The sequence below is a fragment of the Microcebus murinus genome, chromosome X (assembly GCF_040939455.1).
Source record: "Microcebus murinus isolate Inina chromosome X, M.murinus_Inina_mat1.0, whole genome shotgun sequence".
Lineage (NCBI taxonomy): Eukaryota > Metazoa > Chordata > Mammalia > Primates > Cheirogaleidae > Microcebus > Microcebus murinus.
This window is the reverse complement of record NC_134136.1, coordinates 90324654-90352037: the sequence shown is the minus strand read 5'-3', so window position 1 is coordinate 90352037 and position 27384 is coordinate 90324654. Positions and strand designations below refer to the sequence as shown.

General features: G+C 36.1%; 1 protein-coding gene across 1 annotated transcript in view; it reads right to left on the bottom strand.

Annotated features, from left to right (window-relative positions):
• Window positions 1-26768, bottom strand: part of GLRA2 (glycine receptor alpha 2) — a 193856-nt gene extending 167088 nt beyond the window's left edge. Inside the window, exons 1-2 of the mRNA XM_012784787.3 lie at window positions 26108-26768; window positions 23820-23953 (exon numbers count right to left, since the gene is read on the bottom strand). Coding sequence (XP_012640241.1) covers window positions 23820-23953; window positions 26108-26175 — 202 coding nt within the window. The 5' untranslated portion in view covers window positions 26176-26768. The remainder of the gene's footprint in view (window positions 1-23819; window positions 23954-26107) is intronic.
• Between the last annotated feature and the right edge of the window lie 616 nt (window positions 26769-27384).

Sequence of the window (27384 nt, the reverse complement as noted above, 5' to 3'; positions counted from 1 at the left end):
TTGTTCATTGCAGGATCATAGTGACCTTAAAGTGAACAGTTTAGTTGTGGGAGATTCAGGGCACTTTACTTGTGGTAACAAGGTTCATTTCCTATTTTAAAGATTTCAGAGACTAAATAGAACATTCAGGTTGAGAATAATTTGTAAGTGTAATCAACATATATTTCTATTTATGCTAAAATAAAATGTCATCAGATGAAGAATTACTGAAAAACATGGGATTCTTGCTATCTTGGGATTGGGGCAAATAATAAATAAAGATCCATTTAGCCTTAGAAGAATACAATTTTAAATGCCATTTGGAATTAGTTTTCAAATGAAGAGACCTGAAAATTTCTCATGAACCCAAATGACATATTCATTCATTTTAGAAAGTAACAAAAATAGAATTAAAGATGACTTTCTCTCATGTTAATTGAATCCTCTACTCCTCTGAAAAATGAATAGCAAGTTCAGCAACTTGTTAGGTCCCAAAAATTGAAAATAGATTATTTTGCATTAATAATTTTTAAGAAGGAACTATGCTATGTTCAAGGTTATAATAATGGAATTGGTGGATAGAATCCATACACATATACATACTAGTTTCCATGTTCAAATCTTCTCATCCTTCAAAATAAAATGATACATACTCAATGAATTTCTTCATAATTCTCCCATCTCAAATTCATCTTCCATGGCATTTCTATAGCCCCATAACCCTTACTATATTATATTATGGTCAGTTTTTATATATGTCTAATCTTTTCTGGTATGATCTAGACAGGGCATGGTTTTTGTCTGATTCACCGTTTTGTACCCTTTGGCACTTAATATAATACTGAGAATGTAGCAAGCATTCAATAAATGCTCAATGAATGCCATTGATCAGAATATAAGCCTTCTTTTTTGTATAAGGAAATGTCAGTGGTATCCCAAGAAATCTGATTCAGAACAACTTTCAATACAAGGCATTTTAACCCTATTAATTCGGCCTTTGTCCCTTCAGTTTCAAAGGGTAGTTCATTTAAAAAGAAATTCATTTAAATCAGTGGTCACATCTAAGCCTATGAGATCAAAAATGAATTATGTGTATCTCTCCAGAGCACTCATCAGAATGAGAAAATTATGACAAAAACGTAGCAGTCACCAATGAGAAGCATTACAGCATGCTTGTTTGAAAACACTACTGAGCTGCCCTGTTTGAGGTGTGGGTCAGGAAACTTCTTAACTGTTGCCCTCCCTCTTGACGACATCATTCACCAGTGCAGCATGGCTTAATGAAAAAAAAAATCATAAACTCTGGGTCAGAAGGACTAGGTTTAAATCCTGGAGCTGTTATGTACTATTTGTATGACCCTGTGTAGGCTACATAATTACTCTGGGCTCTAGTTTCCTCATCTAGATAAGGAGAAATATCTTCACTTAATTCTCAGCTTCTCTTGGGAGAACTGAATGAGGTAGTGAATGTGAAATGCCAGCTACTTCTTTTCTCTTACCATTTCCTTCCCCTATCAAAGAAGGATCTTCCTCATAAACCTTGAGATTTTCCCTTTATTTAATAGTCAGATGTACTTTTCTCAAGTACCTTATGTGTGGCAGGTATTTTATTACTCTCATCCCTACTCACAGTGTTAAGAAAAATACATGGATTTTAAAAATATCCATAAGCTCTAGAAAAAAAAATCTGATTCCCTCCTTATTGGAGAAGGATTGCATCATTACATCTAACAATCATAAGTGTAAAGGGAAAAATGTGCTTCCTTGGAAAACTATGCATTGTCTATATAGCACACCCTTCAGTGTTATCTGACTGATTCTCTGGGAGCTAGTTTACAGCTCTGTAAATTATATAACTGATGGTAATGCAAAATATCTCTTGCTTATAGGCGTGCAAATCCTGTCCTGTTTTGTCCTGTAGTGGTTCAAATTACTTCCTTTCCCCACCATGGAAGAAGTTAGTTTTGCCTCCATTTGCACATTCATTTTAACATTCTTGATCTATAAAATGTGTCTGTTCTTTGGATTTGGTGGGGGGAGGTGGTTATACCATCTGCCTGATTCCTTCATTGATTAATGAGTTAAATAAAATCTTTAACATGTATTAATTTTATATCTGTAAGAGAGTCATGATTTTACCTTATTTTGGAAAATTATCTTTTAATGTGAAGTTTTCAAAAAAAAGAAAAAGAGATTATTACCCTTTGGAAGTCTTAGGCTCAAAGCCAAACTTTGGAAGCTTGAAGACCTAAATCCTGTTCAAGGCCATCGCACTGCCTGGCAACCCAGCACTTTCTATTTAACTGTCAAAAGAGATCTTACAGCACTATGTCTGCCAATGACTAGTACCTAAGCTCTCATTTCTCTCCTCTGTTCCTCTGTGGCTTCCACAAATGGGGACTTGTTTCCTCCTTAGGCATTCTGCACCATTTCTCTGAGGGTGGGAAGGTCACCACTGTACTATTAGAAAACAGGTTTTCTAAGTCAGCAAGAGATCTAAAAATAGAAGCCAGAGCTCCTGATATGTACTCTACTAACAACTAGGACAGCCACGTTCCTACTGCAAAGGGAAACCCTGAAATCATGGTGCTTGTTGTGTTTACAAATGCTCAGATTTGACTGATAGATAGGCCCTCAGCACTTATGTAGCATAGCACTTCCATGTCTTATCTTGTGCTAGACTATACATCTTTGTAATTCAGCTTAACTAAAAGGACATTTATTCGACTCCTTCTATGTATTAGGTGCTAACTTAGTTTGGGTTTCCCTTGAGTCAAGGATTTAGGTGAAAGTAGTTTATTCAGAATGTGAATGATATGCTAGATGAAAAGTGGAAAGTGGGATAGGGTAGGGAAGGCAGACAAGAAAGAAAAGGTGCATTAATAAGTCCATTATTTTCTGATGGCAAATGAAGATTTATCCCATGAGCAGCTCTAGTAGTCTGTGTAGATACACTCCTCTGAGCTATGCTGTCCAAGGGGAGAAGGAACTGGGGTATTTTACATTAATTCCCATCAGTTATTGGATGAGAGTTATTAGATGAAAGCCCTCAAGCAAAGAAATGCAGCTGCTGCCACTTGGAAGCCAGGCTGTGTACTGATGTGGTAAGGGGTTGGGGAAATGGGCGAGACAATGACACTGATGCTTTGTAAGGTCCTGAGAATACCAAAATGTACTAAATCCTTGTATTCAGTGAACTCATAATCTGTCGTGGCAGAAAAACATAATTAGAGTAACTACAATGTAATATGATAATAAGAATAATGTTTTAAGGGAACAAAGCAGAGGAGGTTACAAATTGTGCATGGGGAAAGGGGCAAAGGAAAGGAGAGGAGAGATTCTTTGCAGGAGGTTAGATGTATCTCTTCCTATGTAGAGGAGGGGGAAGATATGGCCCTATTTTATAGTGACTATATATTGCTAGCCAAATGTAATCAGCAATTGAAGGCTGAACCTGCATTGTTGTTATTACATATCTTCCCTCATATTTGAATGCCCTCAAATCTTGCATTGTTAAGAGATTTTTAAAGTGATAGAGAAACTGTCCTATGTCTGCACTTTGATATTATATATTTCTACCTCCATCTCAGTGTGACAGGATTTCTAGTGCTAAGCTCAATAGAGCTGTCCCTCCAAGAGTGGGGAAGTCATGTGGCCTCCTTTCATTCATCATAATCAGGTTCACACTTGAAGTGGAGGAGGTCATTCTCCCACTTGATACCATCATTCCCTATGGGCTCATGATAATAGTCAATAATATCACCTTGGGACCTCGAGAGGGTTATAATTTGAAGATAGGAGAGTTTGAATAGTGTGCTAAAGAAATAGAATGGAGTTTGCACCCGTGATCCTTTCACACTAGAGACAAGAGTTGTTGAGGCTTTTAAAAGGCTCTAATTTTGTGTGTTGTACCAGACACAATAAAGCAATATTGTAGAAAAGAACATCCCTTGATGAGAAATGGCCTCGTTCCCAAACCCTCAGGTAATGGAGGTAGAAAGTCTGCCAAGTCAAAAGGTAAGAATCTTTCTAAGAGAGTCTTTTTGGGGGACTAGCTTGGGTTGATGCATACCTCTCCAAGCATTCATCTTCAGTCATGAGCTGTACATTTACAAACACAGACACTAGTAGTCTGACTAGGCCACCATAAGGAATAGCACAGTCGCTGAGTATGAGGACTCCAGCACCAGACTGCCTGGAGTTGACCAGCTGCTCAGCTCTTACACCTGTGCCAGCTGTAAGGATTGTGAATATTAGTTTCTGGATCTGGAAAAATGAAATTGGTAACAGTAGTACTTATTAATTTCATAGGGAACAAATGAGAGCATGCATGTGGCACACTTAACATGTTGCCTGGCACATCATGAGGTACACATTGCCTTTGTAAACCCCACCCTTACTCATTCTCCTCCTTATACTTCAGCCATTACCAACTCCCCTTACTCAGAACTTCTAGTTTCCATGGCATAATTTCATACACAGCTGCATGATTATATAGACAACAGTTGGCTTATGTTGCTCAGACTTCTTTTTATGTTTGTTATTTCATTTGCTCAGGAAGATGAACCATTGCTAGAGGACAAGGGTTGTCTGTCACTGCTTCTCTAAGTTCCTAAAGTTGCTATATGTTAGGCACATCATAAGTGTCTCTCCCAAATACTTTGTGGTTAATTTGTACCTTGCTACAAAGTTTACTTGACTTTGTACATAAGCAGGAAGTGCTTCCTCTACTTAAGAAAAGACCAAGTAAATTGTTTTATAGAGAAGACTCCTTAGTTCTGAAAGAATACTCCCCTAGCAAGCAGCCCCCAAAACCTTCCCTCTCCTGTTCCATAAGCAAGCTTGGGCTCTTCCTATATATCAGAAAATACTAATAAAGATAATAAAATTGCAGATTTCAGGTCTCAGAGTTTTCTTTCACTATGCCCAAATGATTGGGATTGTTTAATGAAAACATTCCCAGGGCTTAGAGAGTAAACTGTCTTGGGAAGCAGACTATAGGATTAGATCAAATGCCAGATAGAAGGGCATGCTTTTAGTATATCATAGTATTTTCTTGGAGTTTGTTTAAGAATGTCATAAATTTGTACTGAAAAAAGATGTTAAAAATGATTACAAAATGCCATTAGTCAGAAACAAAATCACAGAATATGTAACCCATGAAGGCAGTAGTGCCTGTATTCCTTTTCCTTTCCTTAGCCACTAACTGTCTCTGCCATCCCACCCCTGATCTATACGTTAGTTCCAATACAGCCAAAGCAGAAAGCTGCTGGGTGATTGGAGAGAAATCAGCTTTGCTCATTCATTTAATTATTCATTAAATATTTATGGAGGATTAATAATGTACTCAAATCTGAGAATATAAAGTTGAATAATAAACAGATCCTGAGGCAAAACACTCCAAAGGCCCTTAAAGGCTGCCAGACTCACAAGTCCCTAGCATGGCTGTAATTAAAAAATGGATACAAGTCTAACTCATGAGCTTTATGTACAGAAACACAAATATTTAAGGGTTTCATTGTCCACTAATGGTAACAAGGGCAGACTCATGCCAGACTGCCTGGGGTCAGTCAGTTTTGTACCCTTACTATCCATGTGATCATGAGCAGCCACGTAAGCTCTCTGTTCTAGTTCCTTATATGTAAAATAGGGATAATAATAACATGTATGTGCTTCTCTATAAGGTTATTGGGAGGATTAAATGAGTTAATATTCAAATTAATTAGAAGAATGCTTGACACACAATAAGGACTCAATTAATATAAACTAACAATGCTATTATCAACTATTACTAACTTCTGGGACCCTACAATGAAAATTGTGTGAAATAGATGGATGAATGCAATGAGAAATAAAGCGCTGGCTAAGAAGGCAGCTGATGGATAACTTGGATACTCAGTCCCTTTTGTCTGAGAATAGTGCATAATATCCTCCGGCTTGATATTCTAGGGCTTATGTTTAAAAAACATAAAATATCTTCCTACTCAATAAGCCAATGAGAAGTATATTTTAATAGAAAACTCTGTTTTTATAATATATTTACATTTTAAAATGCTTTTGAAAGTCTTGGTGGTCTGTTGTGATGGCATAAATGGGGTATGTATCAAAACATTAAGGACCTGGTGTTCTTTTTCAGCTTCATGGTGACTGCACCCAGGACCAGCCCATGCTGATGGCAGTGGTCCCTCTGTGACAGACCTCAGAGCACTACTTCACCAAGAAAATAGAGACCACTGAACTTACCCTGACTACCTTTGCCTCCACCTGTAAAACTTATTATCAGGGTAAGGAAATAATATTTCTCCTCTAGTTCAAGGGTAATCTTTCCATCTACCTTATAAGATTGATTCTTCCTGCCCCTTCCAGAATCCCACTCCATCAATTATCCTCTATCTCTTTTGTACTTTCAATCTCCCTTTCCTTTATTTTATAAAACACATTGTTCTCATATTAATTACAAAAACCCTCCCTTCCCTCAAACTCTGATCTAATATCCAGTCTCCCTCTTTCTCCTTGGCACCAATCTTTTAAATGAGAAATCTGAACACTTCCACTTTCTCAAGCCTCATTCACTCTACCAGCTCAATCTGAGCTTTTTGTCTCACTACTCTAGGGAAATTGCTCTTGCTAAGTCAAAAATGTCTCACTGGCCAAATCTAATGGCCCCTTTCTTTGGTTCTTTCTACTCCATATTCCTTTTGCACTTGGCATGGTTGATTTACTCATTCTCAAAACTCTCTCTTCTCTTAATATCAATGACTGCTTCTTTTTCTAGTTCTACTCTAGATTTTCCAAACACCACTTCTTTGTATCCCTTCTTGAGTCCTTCTCTTCCTCTTTTATTCCTCCAATGTTCAAGTTCATGGAAATCCTATCTTTATTTGTCTTCTCTACTCATTCTATGCATTCTTACTGGGTGATCTTAGTTAATACTGTCATTATATGATGACTCCCATTCCCACATTTCTAACCCTGGCATGTCTTCTTGGCTCCAGATTAATATTTTCAACTATAGATTAGATATCCTGTTATATCTTCTACCTGAGTAAAAAAAAAAAATCTCTTGTCTGTTTAATTTCTCAAAAGTGAGTCAAACATTACTCTTTCTACTGTGCTCTCCATACCCTGTCTGAGGCAATTTGGCCTTAAATTTATCTTGTGAATCTGGCCCTTGCTTTCTAACCCCATTGCTACTGCCTAAGCCCAAAACTCTATCTTATGGGTGTGATTGTTGTGATACCCTGGGACGTCACCTTTCTAGTATATTTTTTGAAAGCCATCTTGAGTTATTTTCTTAGAAACCACATCTAATCGTACCCCTTTTCTGCTTAAAAATCTTGATTGCCTTCCTATTACCCATGGTTAAATCCATGCCTTAATAATCTCCTTTACACTCTAGCTTTAACTAATTTTCTCTCTGGCTTCATCTTCTGTGACTTCCCCCTTTTATTTTCTCTAGATATACTCATCTTTTGTTATCCCCTCAACTAGCCATGTTCTTTCAAGACATGGACAGTTCCCTATCTGAAATTTCCTTTTTCATCTATCAAATATCTACTTTTCTCTCAAGACCAAATTCAAGCACCATCTCTTTTATGAAGACTGGGGCTACTTTTTCTCCTCTGTGGACTGAGTTTTCACATATCAAGGGCTCACCAGGAAAAAAAAAAAAAAAAGATCATCACTATTAGCGAATACCTTAGTTGGCCCTCCTAGTCTTTTGTAAAAATTTTTGGTTCATTGCCTCATAATCTGGGAGAATCCTGCACCTTGAAAAATACTCTTCAACTTTTATAAAGCTGGAAGATGAGGCTCAATAGGAGAATTTTAGAGAAACTCAACCACAGGCTCACTGGTTAGAAGGAGGTAGGGGCCATAACCATGACATGACATGAACCTGATGTTTCTTTAGTAGTCAGAACTTTTTGGCAATTCAGGTATATTCAATATTAACAATGAGTATTTTGGGGGCACTTTTGGTTTTATTTACTAAACACTGCAGAAGCTGAGTAGGAGAGTGGCCTTGGGCCAACAAATTCTGTTTGGGTAAGTAAGATCCCACCATTCATCCCTATTCAGTATTGTGCTTGGAAAATGCAATGTTTTATAAATGGAATATTGGTCCTGAAATAGTGGTAAAGAAGAAGGAGGTAGGATAGTAAGTTTTTACATTGTAATGCTGGCAAGTTAACAAATCTCCTTTTAATTGTCCTCTATTTGACAATTGACAGCCAGCACAGTGCCACATACATAACAATTGCATGATATATGTCTATGCATGAATAAATCCATCCATTCAACATTAAATATTTATTAAGCTCCTACATAAACAGGACGTGCACAAAAACCTGGGGCTTCAGAGATAAATTAAATTCAACCTGTAATAGAAAGGGGAGAAGCTATATTAAAAATACATTTAATAAAGTAGCATAGATGGAGAATGTGTCTCTGTCATCATTTTCTAATGACCTATATTCTTGTCCATCTTAGGCTTTCTGTACCAAGAAAGGTAGTGTTGATCTAAGTCCTGTCTGGCAAAAAAAAATAAATAAATAAAAATACCCTTTTCTTTCACCTAAATAACAAGAATGGCAAATAAAATTTTAGCTGTTTTTTATTCAGGTAAGGAGTCAAATGAGATAACACATAGGAAAGGACTTCATGCATTTTAAATGAATCATAAATATCAGATAATAATTTAATATTTTAGTTCAATTGCTTATATCCAAGTTTGCATTGGCATAGGTTTTGGGATTAAAGATTGATATCAGTTTTGTATTCATTTGATACATAATTATTGACTGCCTACCTACTGTCAAGTGTCGGAGATACAATGGAGAATGAGATAAACCCAATCTTGGCCTCCTTGAACTAGTCTAGGACAGAAAGAGACAGAGAAGCAGCTAATCACAAAATAAATTCTAGACTTAGCATGTAGGAAAAAATAGACTTAGTAGTTTAAGAGAGGCTTTCTAGAGGAAATAATTATCAAAGCTGAGGTCTGAAGGATCAGTAGACAGCAGGCTGATTGAAAGGCAGCTATGCTGAAGGGAAATGAAAGTATAAAGCACCATAAATAAAAGATTTGAGGAATAGGAAACAGGGCATTGAGACTGGAACATAGAGTGGGAGGGCATGGCTAGAGATGTGGAATGAAGATGTTGAAATGGACAATACTGATGCTCCACCCAGGATCCTTGGATTCCATTTCCCATTTTGTGCCTCCCACCTCAGTGTGCTTTTGCTTCCAATAGCCAGCACCTGTGGTCTTTCACAGAGGACTGTTCCGGGGCTACTGGAGCTCACCTGGCCCACATGAGAAGAGATTGAACTATTTGGGGTCCTCTCTCCACTCACCTCCATGCACCCTGAGGACAGTCCTTAAACAATAACTAACACAGAGGGGACTATGAAAACCCAGCTCCTGCCTCCAGTAAGGCCAACTCTGAGATGTAGCTTACACTCTAGAATTCCTGCCCACCCCCCCCCCGAGGGATCAGGCACAACCTACCTCTGTCCTACCTCTGTTGGACTCTGTCTGAGATCCAACTTGTTTGGCTTTCCTCCTTCCTTTTCTGATTTCTTTATCCTTTTATGTGTCTCCCCTAATTGCTTATCCCTAATACATCACTTGAACATGGGGCCTACTTCATGGGAGCCCATCCTCAGACAGATGTAGTGAAGACCCTAACCATGAAGACCTTTATAAGCCATATGCAAGTATATGGACTTTATCTAAAAGAGACAAGAAGGCCCAGGAGAGTTTTGGGAGGAGTCATGAGAGGCCTAGAACATCAAGGGTACTAGTATTTTGAGTTCTGCACTCCCTTGGGTGACAGCTCAGCTTGCTTTTTCTGTGCATTCAGATAAAGATACAGCCAATCAGGCACCCCAGAGCAGCTGCACTACAGATTTTCTAAAAAAAAGTACAGGCGTTTATTTCTGATCTTAGCTTTCCTTTAGGATCTATTTTTTATCCACTCTGTATTTCTTTGCCTTCTTTGCACCTGCCACATCAGCCCTCAGAAGTCAATAACTTTTTACAAAGGTGTCATTCTGTGATGTATATGTCATATTACATGATGTCACTGATGACACTTTTTGTTAATACCCTCAAGTGCTTTACTCTATTGGTGAAGCAGATAGTTTATTCTGGTATTTATATGAAAAGTTGGACACTGAGAGGGTATCTGCTCACTTGTATATGCACAGTTTATCGTGACACATATTTTCAGCACATAGTTCCAAATTCTTATGTAATAATTATATTCTTTTCTATTTGTGGGAGAAAGAAAGAGGACCCACAGTAAAGGCACAACTCAATCATGAAAGCTTCACATGTCAATCCACTTCCACTGAGCTAAACAAAGATTCCTTCACCCAAACTACAGTGATGTTCATTGTACATTGGCACTTTTTAAATGAACTCAATCTGGGGGAGGGAGTGCTGTGGAAGACTTCTCACCCAGGAGCGCTTTGCAAACCCAGTTTCAAAAGTAGGCAGGAAATAAAACATGTGTGTAATTATCCTATTTGCAGAGTCTGGTTGACAAGTAGAACTGTGGAATTTTCTCCTTGAGATAAATGTATTCTCTTGCTGAGGAAATCCTTTTCTTAATGGATTTCAGAATATTTGCCCCAAGTCACAAATTATACACTTTGCTGAAAGCCGTGCATGTTATAAACGTGGTTGGCATTCAGGAGATCTATGGAACAGGAAGCTGCCTACTAGGTTTTAAGTGGGAATATTTGCTCAGAATATTTGATTAAAGGATGCACTTAAATGAGGCTTATGTGCATGATAAACAAACGTGAGTCTTAGAATCTTGGGGAAATAAAAGGAATGCATATTCTAGACTGGATAATTCCTCTTATTTTTGGAGACTAGAGAAAATATGTTTGATAATATAGGATTCGTTTGGCAAAGATCAGGCCAAAAATGCCACTGGTCACAGAGTGGTCACTAATTTGAGGAAATGAAATGGGAATTTCTAGAGAAAATAAATATTGCATAGTATAACCTTGTTAAAAAACTGTGGCATCAAATTTTGGGTAGAACAGGTAGAGTAGCATTTATTTATTTTTTAAAAATCCTCTGAAAAAAAGTAAAAATTTCAGTGCCAAGGTTTCCTATTCATGAGGCATGGAGCTGGATATATGTGACATTTCCGTTCAAACAGGGATAATGTCTTAAATTTTTATATTTTGGGAAGATACCGTATACTTTATTTGGAAAGTAGATCTCAGAATTGTGGAGAAAATCTTATCCTCTGTTCATATTCAAGGACTTCTATAACTAAGAATTCAACAAAGCTACCTTCCCATTCCTCAGTATCTAATGCCACCATCTGCCCCCTTGGAAATGGAGAAGCAGCCATGATACAGGAAGCAAATGATAACAAGGAATCTGAATCAGACACCCAGGCAATACAAAACAAAATTTGAAGATAAAGTAAGCAAACTATGTGCATGCCCAAATAACTTCTTTTTAGTTAATCTTCATTCAGTTTCTCTTCAAGATCCAGTGTATCTAAAACTACCAACCCTAGTGCAAAAGAAAAATTTAATTGGTGCTATAGTTTGCAAGTGTCACCCAAAAAGTATGTGTTGGAAATTTAATCCCCAATGTTGAGAGGTGAGGCTTTTAAGTAGTGAGTAGGTCGTGAGGGCTCTGCCCTCATGAATGGATTAATGCCATTATCTTGGAAGTGGGTTAGTTGTGGTGGGAGTGGATTCCTGATAAAAGGATGATTTTTGCCCTCTTCCTTTCCCTCTACCTACAGCATGCTTCTTGCTTTCTTGCCTTCCACCATGAGATGATGCAGCATGAAGGCCCTCTCCAAATATAGGCTCCTTGGCCTTGGACTTCCCAGCCTCTAGAACTGTAAGAAATAAATGTATTTTCTCTATAAATTACCCAGTCTGTGGTATTCTGTCATAGCAACACAAAGTGGACTAACACAGTCAGTATTCCATTATCTGTGGGTTGTACAGTGGAATACTAGCAATGTTCCTATCCAAGTACTAGCCACGCCCAACCCTGCTTAGCTTCCAGGAGCTGATGAGATCAGGCACATTCAGGGTGGTATGGCCTAGACTACTAACAATGCTAATGTCATCATTTTAGATACCTTGAAACAATGTTTTAAATTAAGGATTAGTTTGATACAGGATGTGTTGGGGCTCCATCACCAATTTGTCTGTCTTCATCTACTGCATAAAATAAATGACATGAATCAGGAGCCATTCATTAAGTCTAAGACATTTTTACTATTTTCCCACTTGCTACTTCATTCTCTACACCTTCCTAAGATCCTGGAGTGAGAAACAGGAAGAAAAAGAATTATGAACTATTAATAGTAATTTAATAGTTAAATATATACTATGTTTAAAAATATATGGAGAGATAGATAGATGTAGATATCATCATTTTCTTGTGACATTTAGTAATATTTCAAAAGACATTTCTCTTTCTGCCTCCATCTCAATTGAAAACAATTTTCAATAGTTTTTCCTGGGAATGTATAACTATATTAAATATGATCATTTTTAAGCAGATCAACTTAGAATATATTTTAATACTAATAAATAAGAAGTTAATCTTAAATCTACACAAGTTATTTAAAATAAATATTGCATAGTTTCAATGTTAAATAACAATTTTATGTATGGTTTTAAATTTTTAAAATTTCATTTCAAGGAAGTTATGGGAAAAAATTCTCAATAAACATTTGAATAGAAATTGCATAACTACAAGATTTAGCCATCTTTGAGAGCTGCCTGAAAAAGAAGATGGCAATCCAAAAACACATTCTTCATACAGGTATGAAACTTTGTCATTATCTGTTAAAGAAATGTCTCTAATTCCAGGTTGAAGGCCACTTGTTTAAATGTGTATCTGTCACTCAGCTTTCACAAATCATGAAGACTAAAACAGAAGGTGATTATTAGATCAAAGTATTTTGCTGTATTGGCTAATGTCTTTTCAATGTTTGTTTTTTTTAAAAATGCCATTGTTTGTTTATTCATGTAAATGAAGCAGTAGATAAATAACCTGCAATAATATTCTAACTTGTAGAATAATTATTTTGTGGCATCCTAATGCTGATGTTGACAATGTATCAAAATAAAAGCCTAATTTACTGAATGTATGGGACTTCTCACACTTAAGAATATTATCTTTCTGGAAGATCATCATATTTTATGTATCTTTTGGTTTCCCATCATCATCATCTATTTTTATGGCAAATTTTATTTTAGATTTCTGGATTTTACCAAGATTATATCTTCCAAAGTATTCCATAAAACAGGGTAGTTCCCCAGGATGTTACTCATTATAAGTTATCTATGATAAAATGAGTATAGGGCAAACCTCTGTGTAAAAAAATTTTTAAATATTTATTGTGTATTTATTTTTACTGCATGTTTTCTTAAAACTTTTTAGTCTGCTAATGGATATTGGATCTCTCTGAGAAGATGTTTTACAGCATTTCCCATGCTTATTTTACATTTAAAAACTTATAGCAGAGAAATTTTCACAGGACTAGTGTTTTGAGAAACATCTTTGGTTAGATGCTGAACTAAAGAAACATGGTAGCTACTTTTCCCAGAAGCAGCATCTGTACATGAATTTGCTACCTCCAAACCAAAATCAATGCAGAAATTATAAATGGCTTATTTCTTTAATATCATCCTCATAAGTTTCCAGGGTCTTTCGTCTTCCCAGAGAAGAATGACCACCCTTGAAATACTGGGAGTTGAAATAAGATAGGGACAACTGCAAAAACTTCTGGATAGAATTAATAATTTCCCAGAGAAGAGACTTATTCTCTAGGGAAGATTAGATGCATTCAATCTCTTCTGTGGGTGAATTAATAATTTACAAAAGGACATACCCATAGATATTAATTTAGACATTTTGGACCAGGGACTATCAAAGTTGGAAGGGATGTAGGGAGACATCTTTGTCTAAGTCCTTTCTTTTGGAGATGACAAGAATGAATCAACCTCAAGAGAGGTTAGGTGGCATGCTCCAGGTCATAGCTTTCAAAATTGGAGCTAAAACCAGGCCTCGTGAGTCTCAGTTTAGATTTTTTTTTCTCTCGTGTGATTCCACTCCCCCGCTGTCCCCCCCCCCCGCCCACTTCATTTGGTAAGGCAATATGGGCACATGGTATCTTGGGAAAAAATACTATAGAGAACTATACAGACACAGGAACAAAAATTTCTCATTCTAATCCTGTAGTTCTTAACCTGCAGAGAATAATACATTTGTTAAAATTAATATTCCAAGATCCCATCATCCAGAGATTCTGCAGCGGTACCACTGGAGTGTTGTGAGGCCCAGGATGTGCCTTTTTAACAAAACTCTCAGGTGGGTCTGAAGCAGGTCTTCTGAAAATCTTGGTTTGAGAAATACATCTGGTTGGTTGCTAATTTGTTTTGGTACTAAATCCTAAATCTTTTGATTTGACATGTTACATATAAAGCTCATGTAGTAAAACCAGAGTTAATTCAAAGGAAGAAATATTGATAGAATACAAGAAATCCATTGTGAGCATCATACAGTATATTTATAAATTATCCTGTATCATATCATCTAACTTGAATTGTTAAAGTGTGATTTGCCAAATGTGTGCATTACTCACTTTTCAGAGCCTTTGAGATTCAAAGCTAAATAAACAGATCTCTTGTTTCTTGAATACATTTTGGGGGAGAGGGGCAAACATGCTTTTACTAAGAGAAAGCCTAATAAAAGAAATCTCAATTGCTTTGTTGGTCCCGGAGTATTTCCTAGAAATCAACATCTTGAAGTATTTAAATGTAAATAAATCAGAAAAAGATGAATTATATTATCTTCTATATACACTTGGGTTTTAAAAATGAAAGAAAAATTGTGTGGTAAAGTGGTTCTGGGGTTTTCATAATGCAGCAGAATTGCCACAATAAATAGCTGTATTTCAGGTGCAGTAATCAAACCAGCCAAGGAGTGGGAAATGAGCAACTAACTGTTCCCAGAACTCACCATTTCCTGGAAATGCACACTACTCTGCCCCCGGTCTTCTTGTTCTTCTAACCCCTCACCCAATCTTTTCTTCTAACACCCTTTCTCCAGATCTATGTGTAACAAAGAGCACAGAAGGGAAGGATATTTCTCAGAAATGCTGCCCCAGAGAGACTTGGCATTAAATCTTGTGCTCAAATCTACGCCCACAACACATCCCAACATGGGTAGCCTGGAGGAGATTACTGCAAGAACAAGCACACTAGTATTAGCAAACATATTAAATCAGACACAAAGGAAACTATATGAATTATTTTTATATGCACCACAGGAATATCTCTCTCTCACTCCTTTTCTCCTTCCCTCTCCCTCTCTTTCCCCTTTTTCTCTTGCTCTCCTCCCCCACACCACCCCATCACACATATACACACACCAGTCTGTTGGTTGTGCCTCTTCCAATTTTCTGTTTAGGAGACAGAACTATCACATTATACTATATTCCTCTCTCTTCTTTGCTTTTGGAGGTAGTATTTATCTATTGGGATAATATATCAAAATGGTATCCTTTTCTCACTTCCCTGATTTCTCCAGACTGGTAAAGGAAGGCTTACTAAACTTGTCATTAGTGTTGGAGATGTCTAATCAACCACCTGAAGGTTGAGGGGTGAGTTTGCTCACAAGTTGACATTTGTGCTGGTTATCTTCCTTTCTTCCCCTGGGAGATACTTTCTTCTTTTTTCTATTCTTCTTTGTGTTCAGGGAAGCTGACCTTTAGGGTTTGCTCCTTGCAAGGGAGCCCAATGGGCTCCCTTGCCCTCTGACTTCTAGTTGGATTTGGCCAATGAAAGGCTCCCATAGGAGAATGGAAAGAGAGTGAAGAAGAGAGGAAGAGAGTAAATTCAGTCTATTTTTCCCCAGGCTTACTTACTCCTGCTAGGATGGCATAGATTGACTACATTGATCCACAGGTCCCATTAGATGGCCTCTCTATATACCTGCCTTCACTAGGTTCTGGTAACCACTCCCTCCCTTGCTTCTTCAGGTCTACTGCGGATAGTCCCAGAATACTACACTCTCCATTTACAGGTTGGTTTTTCTCTCACATTCAGTTGGAGTGTGCCATCTCTTTCCCGTAAAGATCCTGGATGAAGCAAGATAATAGTGAGAACTGACATTTAAAAGCTTAAATTTCTATTTACCACTGTATACTTAGCACCTAACATGGTGCCTGGCACATAATAACTACTCATTAATTATTAAAGGAATGAAGAAATGAACTGTGTGTTTAGACTCAATTATAAAAATGTAAAACTTTTACAAGTAACTTTTTCTGACAACATATATGCTCCCTTGCCACAAATTTATTCTATTGCTTTGATAATGCATAGGCAAGTATGGCTTCCCCCCTCCAAGAAAATATGTCCCACCCCCATCAGAAAAAAGAAAAAATAGAAAACAAAACTTATACCGTCCTATACATGGTAATTACCTATGGGACTTTTATATTTTTACTCAATCCAGAATTTCTTTTGGCCTCTTAAATGAGTAAACAGAGCCACCATTTGGTATATTCATGTTCAAGTATGGGCATGAATGAGAGAGAGGGTCAAGTTTCCTTCTTGTATTTGCCTCATGATCACCTTGGTTGGCAAGACAGACTAGACTCCAAGAGGTTAAGCTAGTGACTTTGTTCTTAAATGTCTTGTACACTTTAGAATACCATTTAGACACTTATACCTTTTTCTCATATCCTTCCTTTAGTGGATTTCACATGGCTGAAAGTGTCTATAATCAGTCACAAGTGTCCAGAGTAGCCCTTTCAGGGAAGAAGTCAATGAGCAAATGCTACATGCCACAGTCAGGATAGTCTCTTAGACATTAACTTCAAGGGGAGCCTAGAATGCTTCCAAAGACCTTGTTAGGAGGCTTGATCAGATATGTTTCCATTTTTAAGACCCTATTCCAAAAGTGTCTGATCTAACACACCAAGAAAAATATCTAACACCATCAAGAACAAGCTAATGACTTTTTTTCTTACCTTACTCTAAACTTAACTGCCTCGACTGGACACATTATACTGTACATTCATTAAGTATAATACCAAAATACACGGATATTGATACCATTATCTTTTTAAAAAATGAAGTCTCAGATTATCAGCAAAATGGACTGAATTGTCCTTCAGGATCCGGAGGGCCAGCAAGCTCTAGAGAACTAAGGATATTAAGGATGTGGGTTACCTAGAATCAACCAAGGAGCAATCCAATACTTTTTCAAAGACTAAATTATGGGCTTCAATTTCTGGTGCCCTTAACCTGCCATATTACAAAGACCAAATGCTTTCTTTTAAATACTTATTCTAAAATAGGAAATCAACTCAGTACTTTTGTGCAGTGAACCTAGCAACTACAGTTACTGGACAAGAAAATATATCAGAAATGACAGCCATATTATCTTTAGCTAAATTTAGGGTCCTCCTTTCTAGAAGGAAATTTATTCTGTATTTTTTACTTGGTTTATTTTAAAAAGTGAGTCCAAAAAAATAATCAGGGATAGGATTTGAATGAATAAAGGTAATTTATTTCCCCAAATGGCTCCCTATTTGTTTCATATTTAAGAATATGAAATAGCCCTTTCAGGTTGGCAATCTTCCCATTAAACTAATAAAAGGAAAACCAGCTGAGATATATGACATCTACATTATGCTTACTCTGTTAGGAATCTAAGATGCCAGAATATCTCTGACTTGTTTCTTTCCATTTAGAAAACCAAACAATTATGAAGACCCAATCACCATGAAGGGTAAGCTTTGACAATACATAGCAAGTTTTGGCTATAAAAGAGAAATGGGGGGATGGTAATAATAATTCAAATTATCTGTAATAATAGTTGAAAACAAGTAATCCACATGCATGATCTCATTTGATCCTCAGAACAACCCAAATAAGGGAGGTAAAGGCAGAAGAAAACCTGAAGAATTGATAGATAAAGACACCTTTTCTCAAAAGTGTCTGGACCAGGACATCAACCTGAGTCTTCTGGATCCAAGTTCAGGGCTCTTTCCACTACACTACTTTGTCACCATGGAATGAAAGACATACTGATGAACTCAATGGAATATGCTTTGCCAGAGTGCATGAGAATCTGTGGATACCCTCTTGATGCCACCTCAAATCCCTGAAAAACACCTGCAAGCCCATAGTTGGAGTCTAATACATACAAATGTGTTAGCTGATGTCCATACAGCACACAAAAGCTAAAATAAACAGTAATACAGCCAGTAGATTTTGTATGTTCAAAAATCTTCATCAACATCAGCCATGAACAAAACTGTCATCTATAACTTTCCCTTTGTAACTCCCATTCTTTTTTTTTCCAATAATCTTTTCTCCCCATTTTTATCTCCTATGGTCTTATTCTAAAATGTCTAGGGTCTCCATGTTCTCCCCTCTTGTCAAACTAGAACCAAATACTCTCATTCAATTTATGGAGTGACTAATTAGATTTGCTATTGTTTCCATCATGTGGTTTTAATATGAGTTAAAAACCTTTGACCCAAGGACAGAAGAACAGTGCTATAATTTTAGCCATTATAGTAGCAAGCTAGGTTGGAGAAGTATATTGGGCAGGGGATTTCAAGCAGGCTTTCTGAATCCTATTGAAATCAGGCCACATGCATGTTACTGCACTTATAGTAAGAGTTATGCTGACTCTAATCTGCAACCATGGTCCATGCTATCCAAGAGAGGAGCTACCTTGGACTTTACTTCTCTACAAATAGTAACAATTAATTCCCCCTTTGAATTGGAAATACATGTAATGATCAACATTCAAGAGGCATGCAGAGAAAAGTAATTTTTCCTTGTACCTCTGTCCCCCTGGCATCTAGTCCTCTTTCTCAGAGGTAAGTGATGTTTCCACTTTCCTGTGTATCTTTCAGAGATACTCTATTGCATATACAAACATAGTATATGTATATATACAGATATACTGTGTACACTTAGTCTCCATACTACATGTACTTTGGAAGGTGGATATATAAGCATAGTATATGTATTTTGCAAAGTAATTTTATAATAATTTTCCTAAAACTTTCAGCCATAAATTTCTATTTCCTACTTTTCCTTCTCCCTTAGTTGTCCTCTAGTTTCTTCAATGAATGGTCCTCACAGTTAGCTATAGCCTATGTATTCAGCCAAGAACAATTTTTTCCTGATAGGAATGTCAACTATCTTGCAATTGGACTTAGTTCTAGGCCAGTTAAAATGGCTGCTATTTTCATAACTAAAACATAGTATCTCAAACAATCATATGTTGTACTTATATCCTTTAAAAATCTTTAAAGTTGACAACTCTGACTCATGCTTGACATTTATTGAAACCTGAAAACCCATTTTTCTGTATACTTCCTAACAATGACTCTCATATGTCTCAACATAGGCTTAATTCCAGTAGGGCTTTTCACCTCAGCAGTTAAGGAGTGATTTACCTTAAAGGCTGTTGATTAATTAAGGGAGACCTAAAATTAAGGGAGACTAGGAATTCTTCTGCAAAGAAGGTAACTATCCAATGGATAATCCAGATAATTCCATAATCACTACCAAGGTGATTTATAATTGAGCCAATTACTTTCTGAAGTTCCTAATAAAACCACAATCTCAGCATGAGTATGGCTTTGCTCTTTCAGGTGCCTAAAGGCTTCTGCTACTTTCTGCACTCAAGTCTAATGCTTCTCATACTTGCAAGCATTCTGCTTCTCTTTCTGAGGATCAATGTAATGTCTGATGCAGACACATCAACCAGGGTGATCAAAGAAATGTTCATACTGGCGTTGCATTATCACTAACTGAGAGAAGCACCCTTTCCAAGTGACCCTGCTGGACATGTGCTCAAGCGCCCCCTACAAGGGTTGATATTCACAACATTTGAACTTGAGCTCCACTTGGCTACAGACAGGATCATTTCCAAGGGGCAAAACCTGAAGACCTCCAGTTTTATGGAAGTGAATCTGGTCCTACTTATATCTGAGACACCTCTTGAGCTGATACACCTTGGAAATTGCAGGAAATCATATTTAATGTAAATGTAGGTTTTAGTGTCACACATCACACTTTCAAATGTAGGTCTCTAGACGTAGAAAAAATTAGTGTGAATAGTATGCACTAAGAAGTGGAGTGAATAATTATACCCTGGCATTATCTATTCTAGATCCTATCCCAGAAAAAATGCTATAGTAAAATATATTTATTCACATTGGGATGAAACTCAGGATATAACTCTAAGTTAATTTTAAAGAATTTTAAAGAACATTTCATTAAAATAGATAAAGGCCTCTTTTCAAAAAGAGAGAAACAGAATTAATGCATTTTGCTTAAGTTTCAGCATTTCATTCAAACATTAATGTTTAAAGTGGCATTTTCAAGATACAAGAATACTTACAAAGGAATATCTGATGGGATGATGGAAAAATACCATTAGAAATCAACAGATAATGAGACAAATCACGAAAGTGAGGAAACAGGCTCCTCTGTTGATATAGAATAAACATTTACCATGGTTTTAGAACCAGGTAATTGTGAATGGACATAGCTTGTGTTTTTATCTGGACTGAAGATTTTGAAAATTTATGTTTTGACAAGATCTGACCTAGGTCTCTATGTATCTTATAGATGGAATTTAATTGGCAGTTCCGACTCACGACTTTGTTTATACACTTGTGCTTCAGCACATCAGAAAAGCTATTTTTTCCTATAGTTTCTAAGAATGTCTCTCAATTACAGAGTCTAAGTCTGAATCATTTCTAGTTCCCTTTTCTAGCTTACATCCATCTTCCTTCTTGTATATATGCCCATTATGACATCTTTCCAAGCCCATTAGGGATATGGAATAGACATGCAATATTTTACTGACTTGAAAGTATGTCAGAAAAATTCTTTCCAATAAGAAAAATTATGCATATGCATTTCTTTTTCCCTTACCATTGGATGGCAGCAAGGAAAACAGAGAAATATGCTAACATTTAATAAGATTTCTGGAATGGCTATTCCCTTTACCTCAAGGGCCCATATTTGGCTCTTGATTTTATTCTTGTGGTCAAATTTTGACCTTCTGTCACTGTTATTATAAGTGTCATCATCATCATCATCATCATCATGTTTATTGTTATCATAGTCAATTTGCTTTTTGGCATTTACAGGGAGCATGCCACTACAACATATTTCCTAATCACCCTTCATTTCTATCTAATACATAAAATTTCTCACTGATAATCAGCCATGGTAAGTACTATAGTGTTTTTCTTAACCTCCAAAATGTTACAAGTTCCCTATTATTTCTGTATTTTATTTCTTTCTTTTTATCTCATCTAAGATCATCTTTACTTGCCATTATGACTGATAATTGGTCCCTCAAAAGTTCCCACCCTCAACTTCTACAACCAATTAGAAGCAATAATCTTCATAATTGATTTGCATTCCCCTCTCTTTCTTGGTCCTTAGTTCCTCATCCTGGAGAAAAGGATGACTTCTTTTTCCTACATTACCAATATTTTATGCATGTATATATAAAATAAGGCATTCCCTGTCCTCTCAGATGCAGTGTAGGGGTGGGTTGATAAAACATAAATATGAAAAGGATCATATTAGACATATAAAGTTCCAAGAGAACACCAGGGAGTGGAAAATTCTTTTAGTTTAGAATAATGTGTAATGTTTTACATCTAGGAAAAGCCAAGTTCCCCAGAATGAAGAGAACTTTGAGAGATGATTGATCTGACATAAATGGTCTATGTAAATAAAGTTTATGAGAGAAGAGCAGTGTTCATTGAAGTGGAGAGTTAAAAGGAGAAGGAGACAAAACTCAATGAAGTCCATGAGTATTAGAGGCTTAAGTGATATCCACCCCACTTCTTTTTCACAAGTCATTAAAATATCCTGTTGCTTAGGCTTTTAAATAGCAGATAAATCACAAAAACATGGCCATGCTTTGCTAAACCTGATATTCTCCTCATTCATTCATCCTTTAGAAACATGATAAATGTCATTTCCAAAGGGTAACATCCCCAGAAGAACTAGAAAAAACAAACTATGTGTGGAAATGATGGTTCATGCTACGTCATCACTTAAAGTAACAATAGCAACACGGTGTTTATTTGTTAACATTTTGCATTTTTCTGCCAGTTTGAAAAAACATTTCTAGACAGGAATGAGTAATAACTGCTGTAAAACAATATGCTCATAAACTTGAAACAATTTTACATGTCTTGATCTTATCTATAAAGCTTACCATGAATAACTTAAAATTATCCCTCCATTTATTGGAATCTTATAGCAATTCATCTATACTTCTTAATGGCACTTACCTATTTCTATCTAATAGTGTAAGTATTCATGCAACATCTTCACTCTCCCCTAAAATTTTTGACAGGAGGACCCAAACATGTTTCATCTCAACTTTCCAAAGCACCTGGCAATTAAGATTTTGCATATAGTCCAGACTGAAAAGTTGTCGAATGGCTAAATGAATAAATGTATGAATAAGCAATCCCATTGAAAGCTAGTTCATGGCTTATTACTCATAGGATTTTATTCAAATATTGACTTACAAAGCAATGATCACAAAATTAATAGGAAATGGGATGAACATGAAGTTTTTTTTCAGAAAAATTGAACTCAAAACAGTTCAGTTGTCTGTTTTAGAAATAATCTATAAATCAAAAACACTTGTTTTGCCAAAATTCTGATATATTTCTGTGTAAAATGTGCTCATAGCTGGGTATATTCAGAGGTGTAGCATTTAACAAAGAAATAAATGTAGAATTTAGTTTTCATGCTTATATTTGCCAATAATAGAAGCTAAAACTCAAAGAAAGCAACATAATTACATTGCTAATAAGCAAAACCAAAGCAATGCATGAACTACCACATAATATATAAAACATGATAGGTTTATCCTTTTATAAAATATTATAAACACTTTACAATCCATTTTGTTAAATCCAATTACAAAATGAAATACAACTGTCATTTAAAACATGTATTTAAAAATTAAAGCATCAAAATTATTTAATTATTAATAATTTGTTCTTTCTTATTACTGTTTTTTTCATATTCAGAATAAAAACAAACCAAATACATTAAAAATATATTTTGACATACTATTAACTACATTTTTGTAATGTTATGCAAAACTCTTCAGTTTGCTTCTAATTGAACAAAGAAGGTATCTACCATCTTAGACGTGTGCACTTTACAATTCTATGATCTTTGTTAATTTCAGATAAATAATTTGAAATAAACAATTATAATGCTTAAACAGGGGAAACTAAAAATTTCTGACGTATTAAATTAGAGCCTCTTCTCACAAAGTCTGAAAATTAAAGAGGCCTTGAAAGTGTGTAAAATGCCATGTTTTATATTGAGACTCAAATTCCACTTTTATGTAGATACTTAAAACTGAAACAAAATTTTTGTGTAATCATTGAATCTTGCATGCATGCTGGTAGATGTTCATGTAAGTCAAGTCCATCATTTGATCTTGTATTCGCTTTTAGCCACACTCCCACTTAAGAGAAAAGTAGGGGCTGTGGCAATAATCTCTGAGACTAGTTTTATTTTGTGGAATAAAACACAAACAGGGAACATTTTCAAATGTGGGAAGTGATAGGTAAAATTTAAGATATTTAAATTAGTGACTAATTCAAGAGAATGACAAAATAAAACGAATACTTGTCATTTTCATTTTATAACAAAAAGCCCTGAAAATGTTTTTCAGAGTAAACTATTCAAACATCTAGACAATTTCTCAAAGCCGTAACATAAGTTTGAGTGGAACTTACCTTTAAAATTTGGCCTGATTCTTGCATCATATCCTGATGTCCTTCCCATTAATTTGTCCAAGAAATCTGAAGGAGATGGAGTCTGCGAAGGCTGTTTTCCAGACCTGGAGTCATGGTCTTTGCAGAAAGCCGTCCTAAACATATCATCAACTCTTTTAACAATAATTTCATTCTCATCCTTTGAGAACTACTGCTCACAGAATGTTTAACATCACATTTTGGTAAATATATTTAATATGTAAATAAGAAAAATAGAAAAATACACTCTTTGGTCAACTTCTGAACTTGTACATAGTCTAAAGTTAACTTTAAATGATGAGAAGTATAAATCCTGAGTCAAATCTTCTAAGTTTCTAAACTTTAACCATAAGATGTTTGAGATGAGACATGTACATAGCTTTAGGTGGTAGATTTATGGATAGTTAAAACTATTTCTTTCTAGAGCTATCGAGAAGTGAGATAATAATTTTTTAAATTCATGTGATTGCCTTAAAATCCTCTCCCCATGACTTAAAAAAAATTGTTCCAGCATTTCAGCCCTAAATATAAGTCCTCTACCTTTTATAAGAAATATATAATGAGATGGGCAGAACAAAGTAATCAATACAACTAACTATCCCATTGCTTATTTTCTCACCTGCTAGATTCTATTGCAGCTATTAACTATTAATATTCTTCAACATGATATCTAAAAGAGAATTTTCACTTGGAAATTTAACTTCATTTTAAAATAGGTCAACAATGAGCATGTCTGTTACTTCTATTATTTCATCAGTTGTTACTTATATGTGAGCATTCAAATTGTTGACCCTCAAATAAAGTGTTAATGAAAAACTACCTCTAAATCATTTTGCCTTTTACATTATCAAAAACACTAAAAGTTGATTGGAAAATTTTTCAAATTTTTATTTTCCTGTTAAAAGTAATAAAGAGCTTATAAAAAGAACATATTTGATTTGTAACAAACAAATTCTTTCACAATACCTAGTGGTTGATTGAATGTTGATTTCTTCCCTAAAGTATATATTTTACAAGCTTTATTTTCAATAGTTTATCAAATAGACATGTTAATTCTATCACTAAGAAAAAATATCACATTCTTGTCAGTTTTTCAAAGAAGGGGCATTAAAATAAGTGCAAAGATGATATAAACATTTGGTAGGAGTTAAAAATTGATACAATCCTTCAGAAATACTCACATTCCCATATGCAGATTCATCTGATTAATCAAGTATTATTTGATTATGATGGTTGTGATGGTGGTGAAGATGATGGTGGTGATGATGGTGATGATGATTCTAATAAAACCCAGCCTATATTTTTTCTTAATCATAGTAGGAGGTGTAAACCTGAAAGGAACATAGTGGGATTTCCCCGTATTCATAGCATTATTGCTATGTGTTTCATTTCTCTTGGTTCTGTAAAAAAATACCATAAAATTTAGTGAAAATTAAATGAAGAGTTCTACACTTTGCTGTAAGAGAATTTCTTATCTATATCCTGTCTTATACCCTCTGTCATTAGATGGCTATTTCACTTACTGGTAATAATTTGATATTATGAGGTATCAATTGATTTGACAGTAAATTATGTAGAAAATGCAAGCATAAAAATAATGATTTTTCACTTATTTTAATTGTGCATACTCCATTTCTCATACATACATACATACATACATACTAAGATGTCATATTAATTACATTTTGGTAGGCAATTTCTAAACAGATTAAACAGTGGAATATAGTAGTAAAAAAAGATTTTTGATGTTTCAAGAAAATTCCTGAATTGTAGTCCTCATAGTATGCTCCTAGTTGCTGGAATATAATAGAAGTCCCAAGTTGGCTAAGAATTGGGGTTCTTTTATTTTATATAAAATGGGCATGCTCCTGGCAAATTAATCCAATCATTTTCATCATATGAAAAACATTGTACCAAATAATCCCTTTAAATGACTTCAAGAAGAATTTGAAAGAAAAAAAAAATCACCCTTATATTGAAATGTAAAGAGCATGCAACTCATCAGACTACCCTAATATCACATTGGCTGTGAAAATGCGTGTTGAAATGCATAGAGTGGAGCTATACATCATAAAACTTGCTTTTGTGAAAATTTACTACCCTCCCACTATAATTAAGCTTTTTAAATGAACAAAAGAAATCTAATTCTCTTCTATAAAATTAAGATAATATGATCTACGGCACAGAAAAATAGATAACAATTCATGACATGTTCTTTTTAAAACAGTTTTCATGTATAAAATATCAGCATACAAATTCGTTTCACCTACCTGAAGTGGTTTGTCTCTACGAAAAATGCAAACAAGGCTGTCAAAATTTTCACTAGCTGCCGGTTCATTCCTGTTCCGTGATGCTTGTGGAAAATATCCCGAAATGATTCCAGAAAGATGCTAGGACAAAGTATCTATTTATTGTCCAGATTCGAAATCTGGCAGGAATCTAGTTTCCTTGAAAATCAAAAAGAGATTTGGGTTTGTACAGTTTGCTGAGAAAAAGCAAAAAGTGCCAGTCTTGGGCATCATGTTCAGGTCAAACCGAGACTCGGGACCATCAGTTAACCCAGGAAAGACAAAGCCTCAGAACTGATGAATCCCCCAGCTGCTTTTCCTGAATAATAGAAATGCTGCTACCTTAATGCATCACCATGCAAAGGGGCTTGGTGACAATGCCATGCTGGAAGTCGGGTTGCTGTGGCTTTTGTTTTATATCTTTTCTGTTTAGCAAAGCCCTTTTCCCTAGAAAATGTTCCCCTTTTAAAAAAAAGTTGTAAATGAGAGAGAAGAAAGGACTCTGAGCGCTGGAGTTGGGGGTGGGGGGAAGAGGGGAAAATTGCTGAGATCCTGTGCTGGAATGAGGGCTATGGAAAGAGACGGAGACGTGATCTTACCCAGCTTATAAATTTCAGCACTCGGACAGCTCCTAGCTCTGAAGTGCGCATGTTTCCTTTTTCAGTCGCTTGGGGCGGGGGTCGGGGGGAGCATTCAAGAGGGGATGTGCGTACTGTTCAAAGGCAAAGAGTGACTGGCAAACTGGCCGTTCAGTGAGGGGGTGCTGAAAGGGGTGCGATGACAAGGGGAGAACAGAGGTCAGGGGAGACGGAGTGGGCGAGGGAGGCTGGGGTCTGAGCTCCTGGAAATGCTAGTCTATCGGTGGGTGGGCGGGACAGGAGTTTGAAGCAGAAAAAGAGAAGAAAATAAGGTTTAGGCGTGGGAAAAGGAAATTGGGGAAAACGGAGAACAGGATTCAGAGTACTGAAATTGTAATAGGAGTGTGGTTTGTCTACTCCTTGTCAGTGGAAGCCGGGGGCAAAAAGAGGAGTCCTGTGCTGAAAAGAAGGGGACAGTTCCTTGGCATACAGAAGCCCGTGTACAGAAAAGGGTTCATGAGGATTGATAATTTAATTTAGAAGCACTTTATGCCTTCCTCCCCTCTTGAATGCTTTCATTTGATTTTAGCCGCATGTTCCAAAGGATCTCTCTACCTTTCTACTAAGGAGAACCCCTTCCACGGAGCTTTCTTCAGTGGCTCAAAATCCTTGAACATTCTC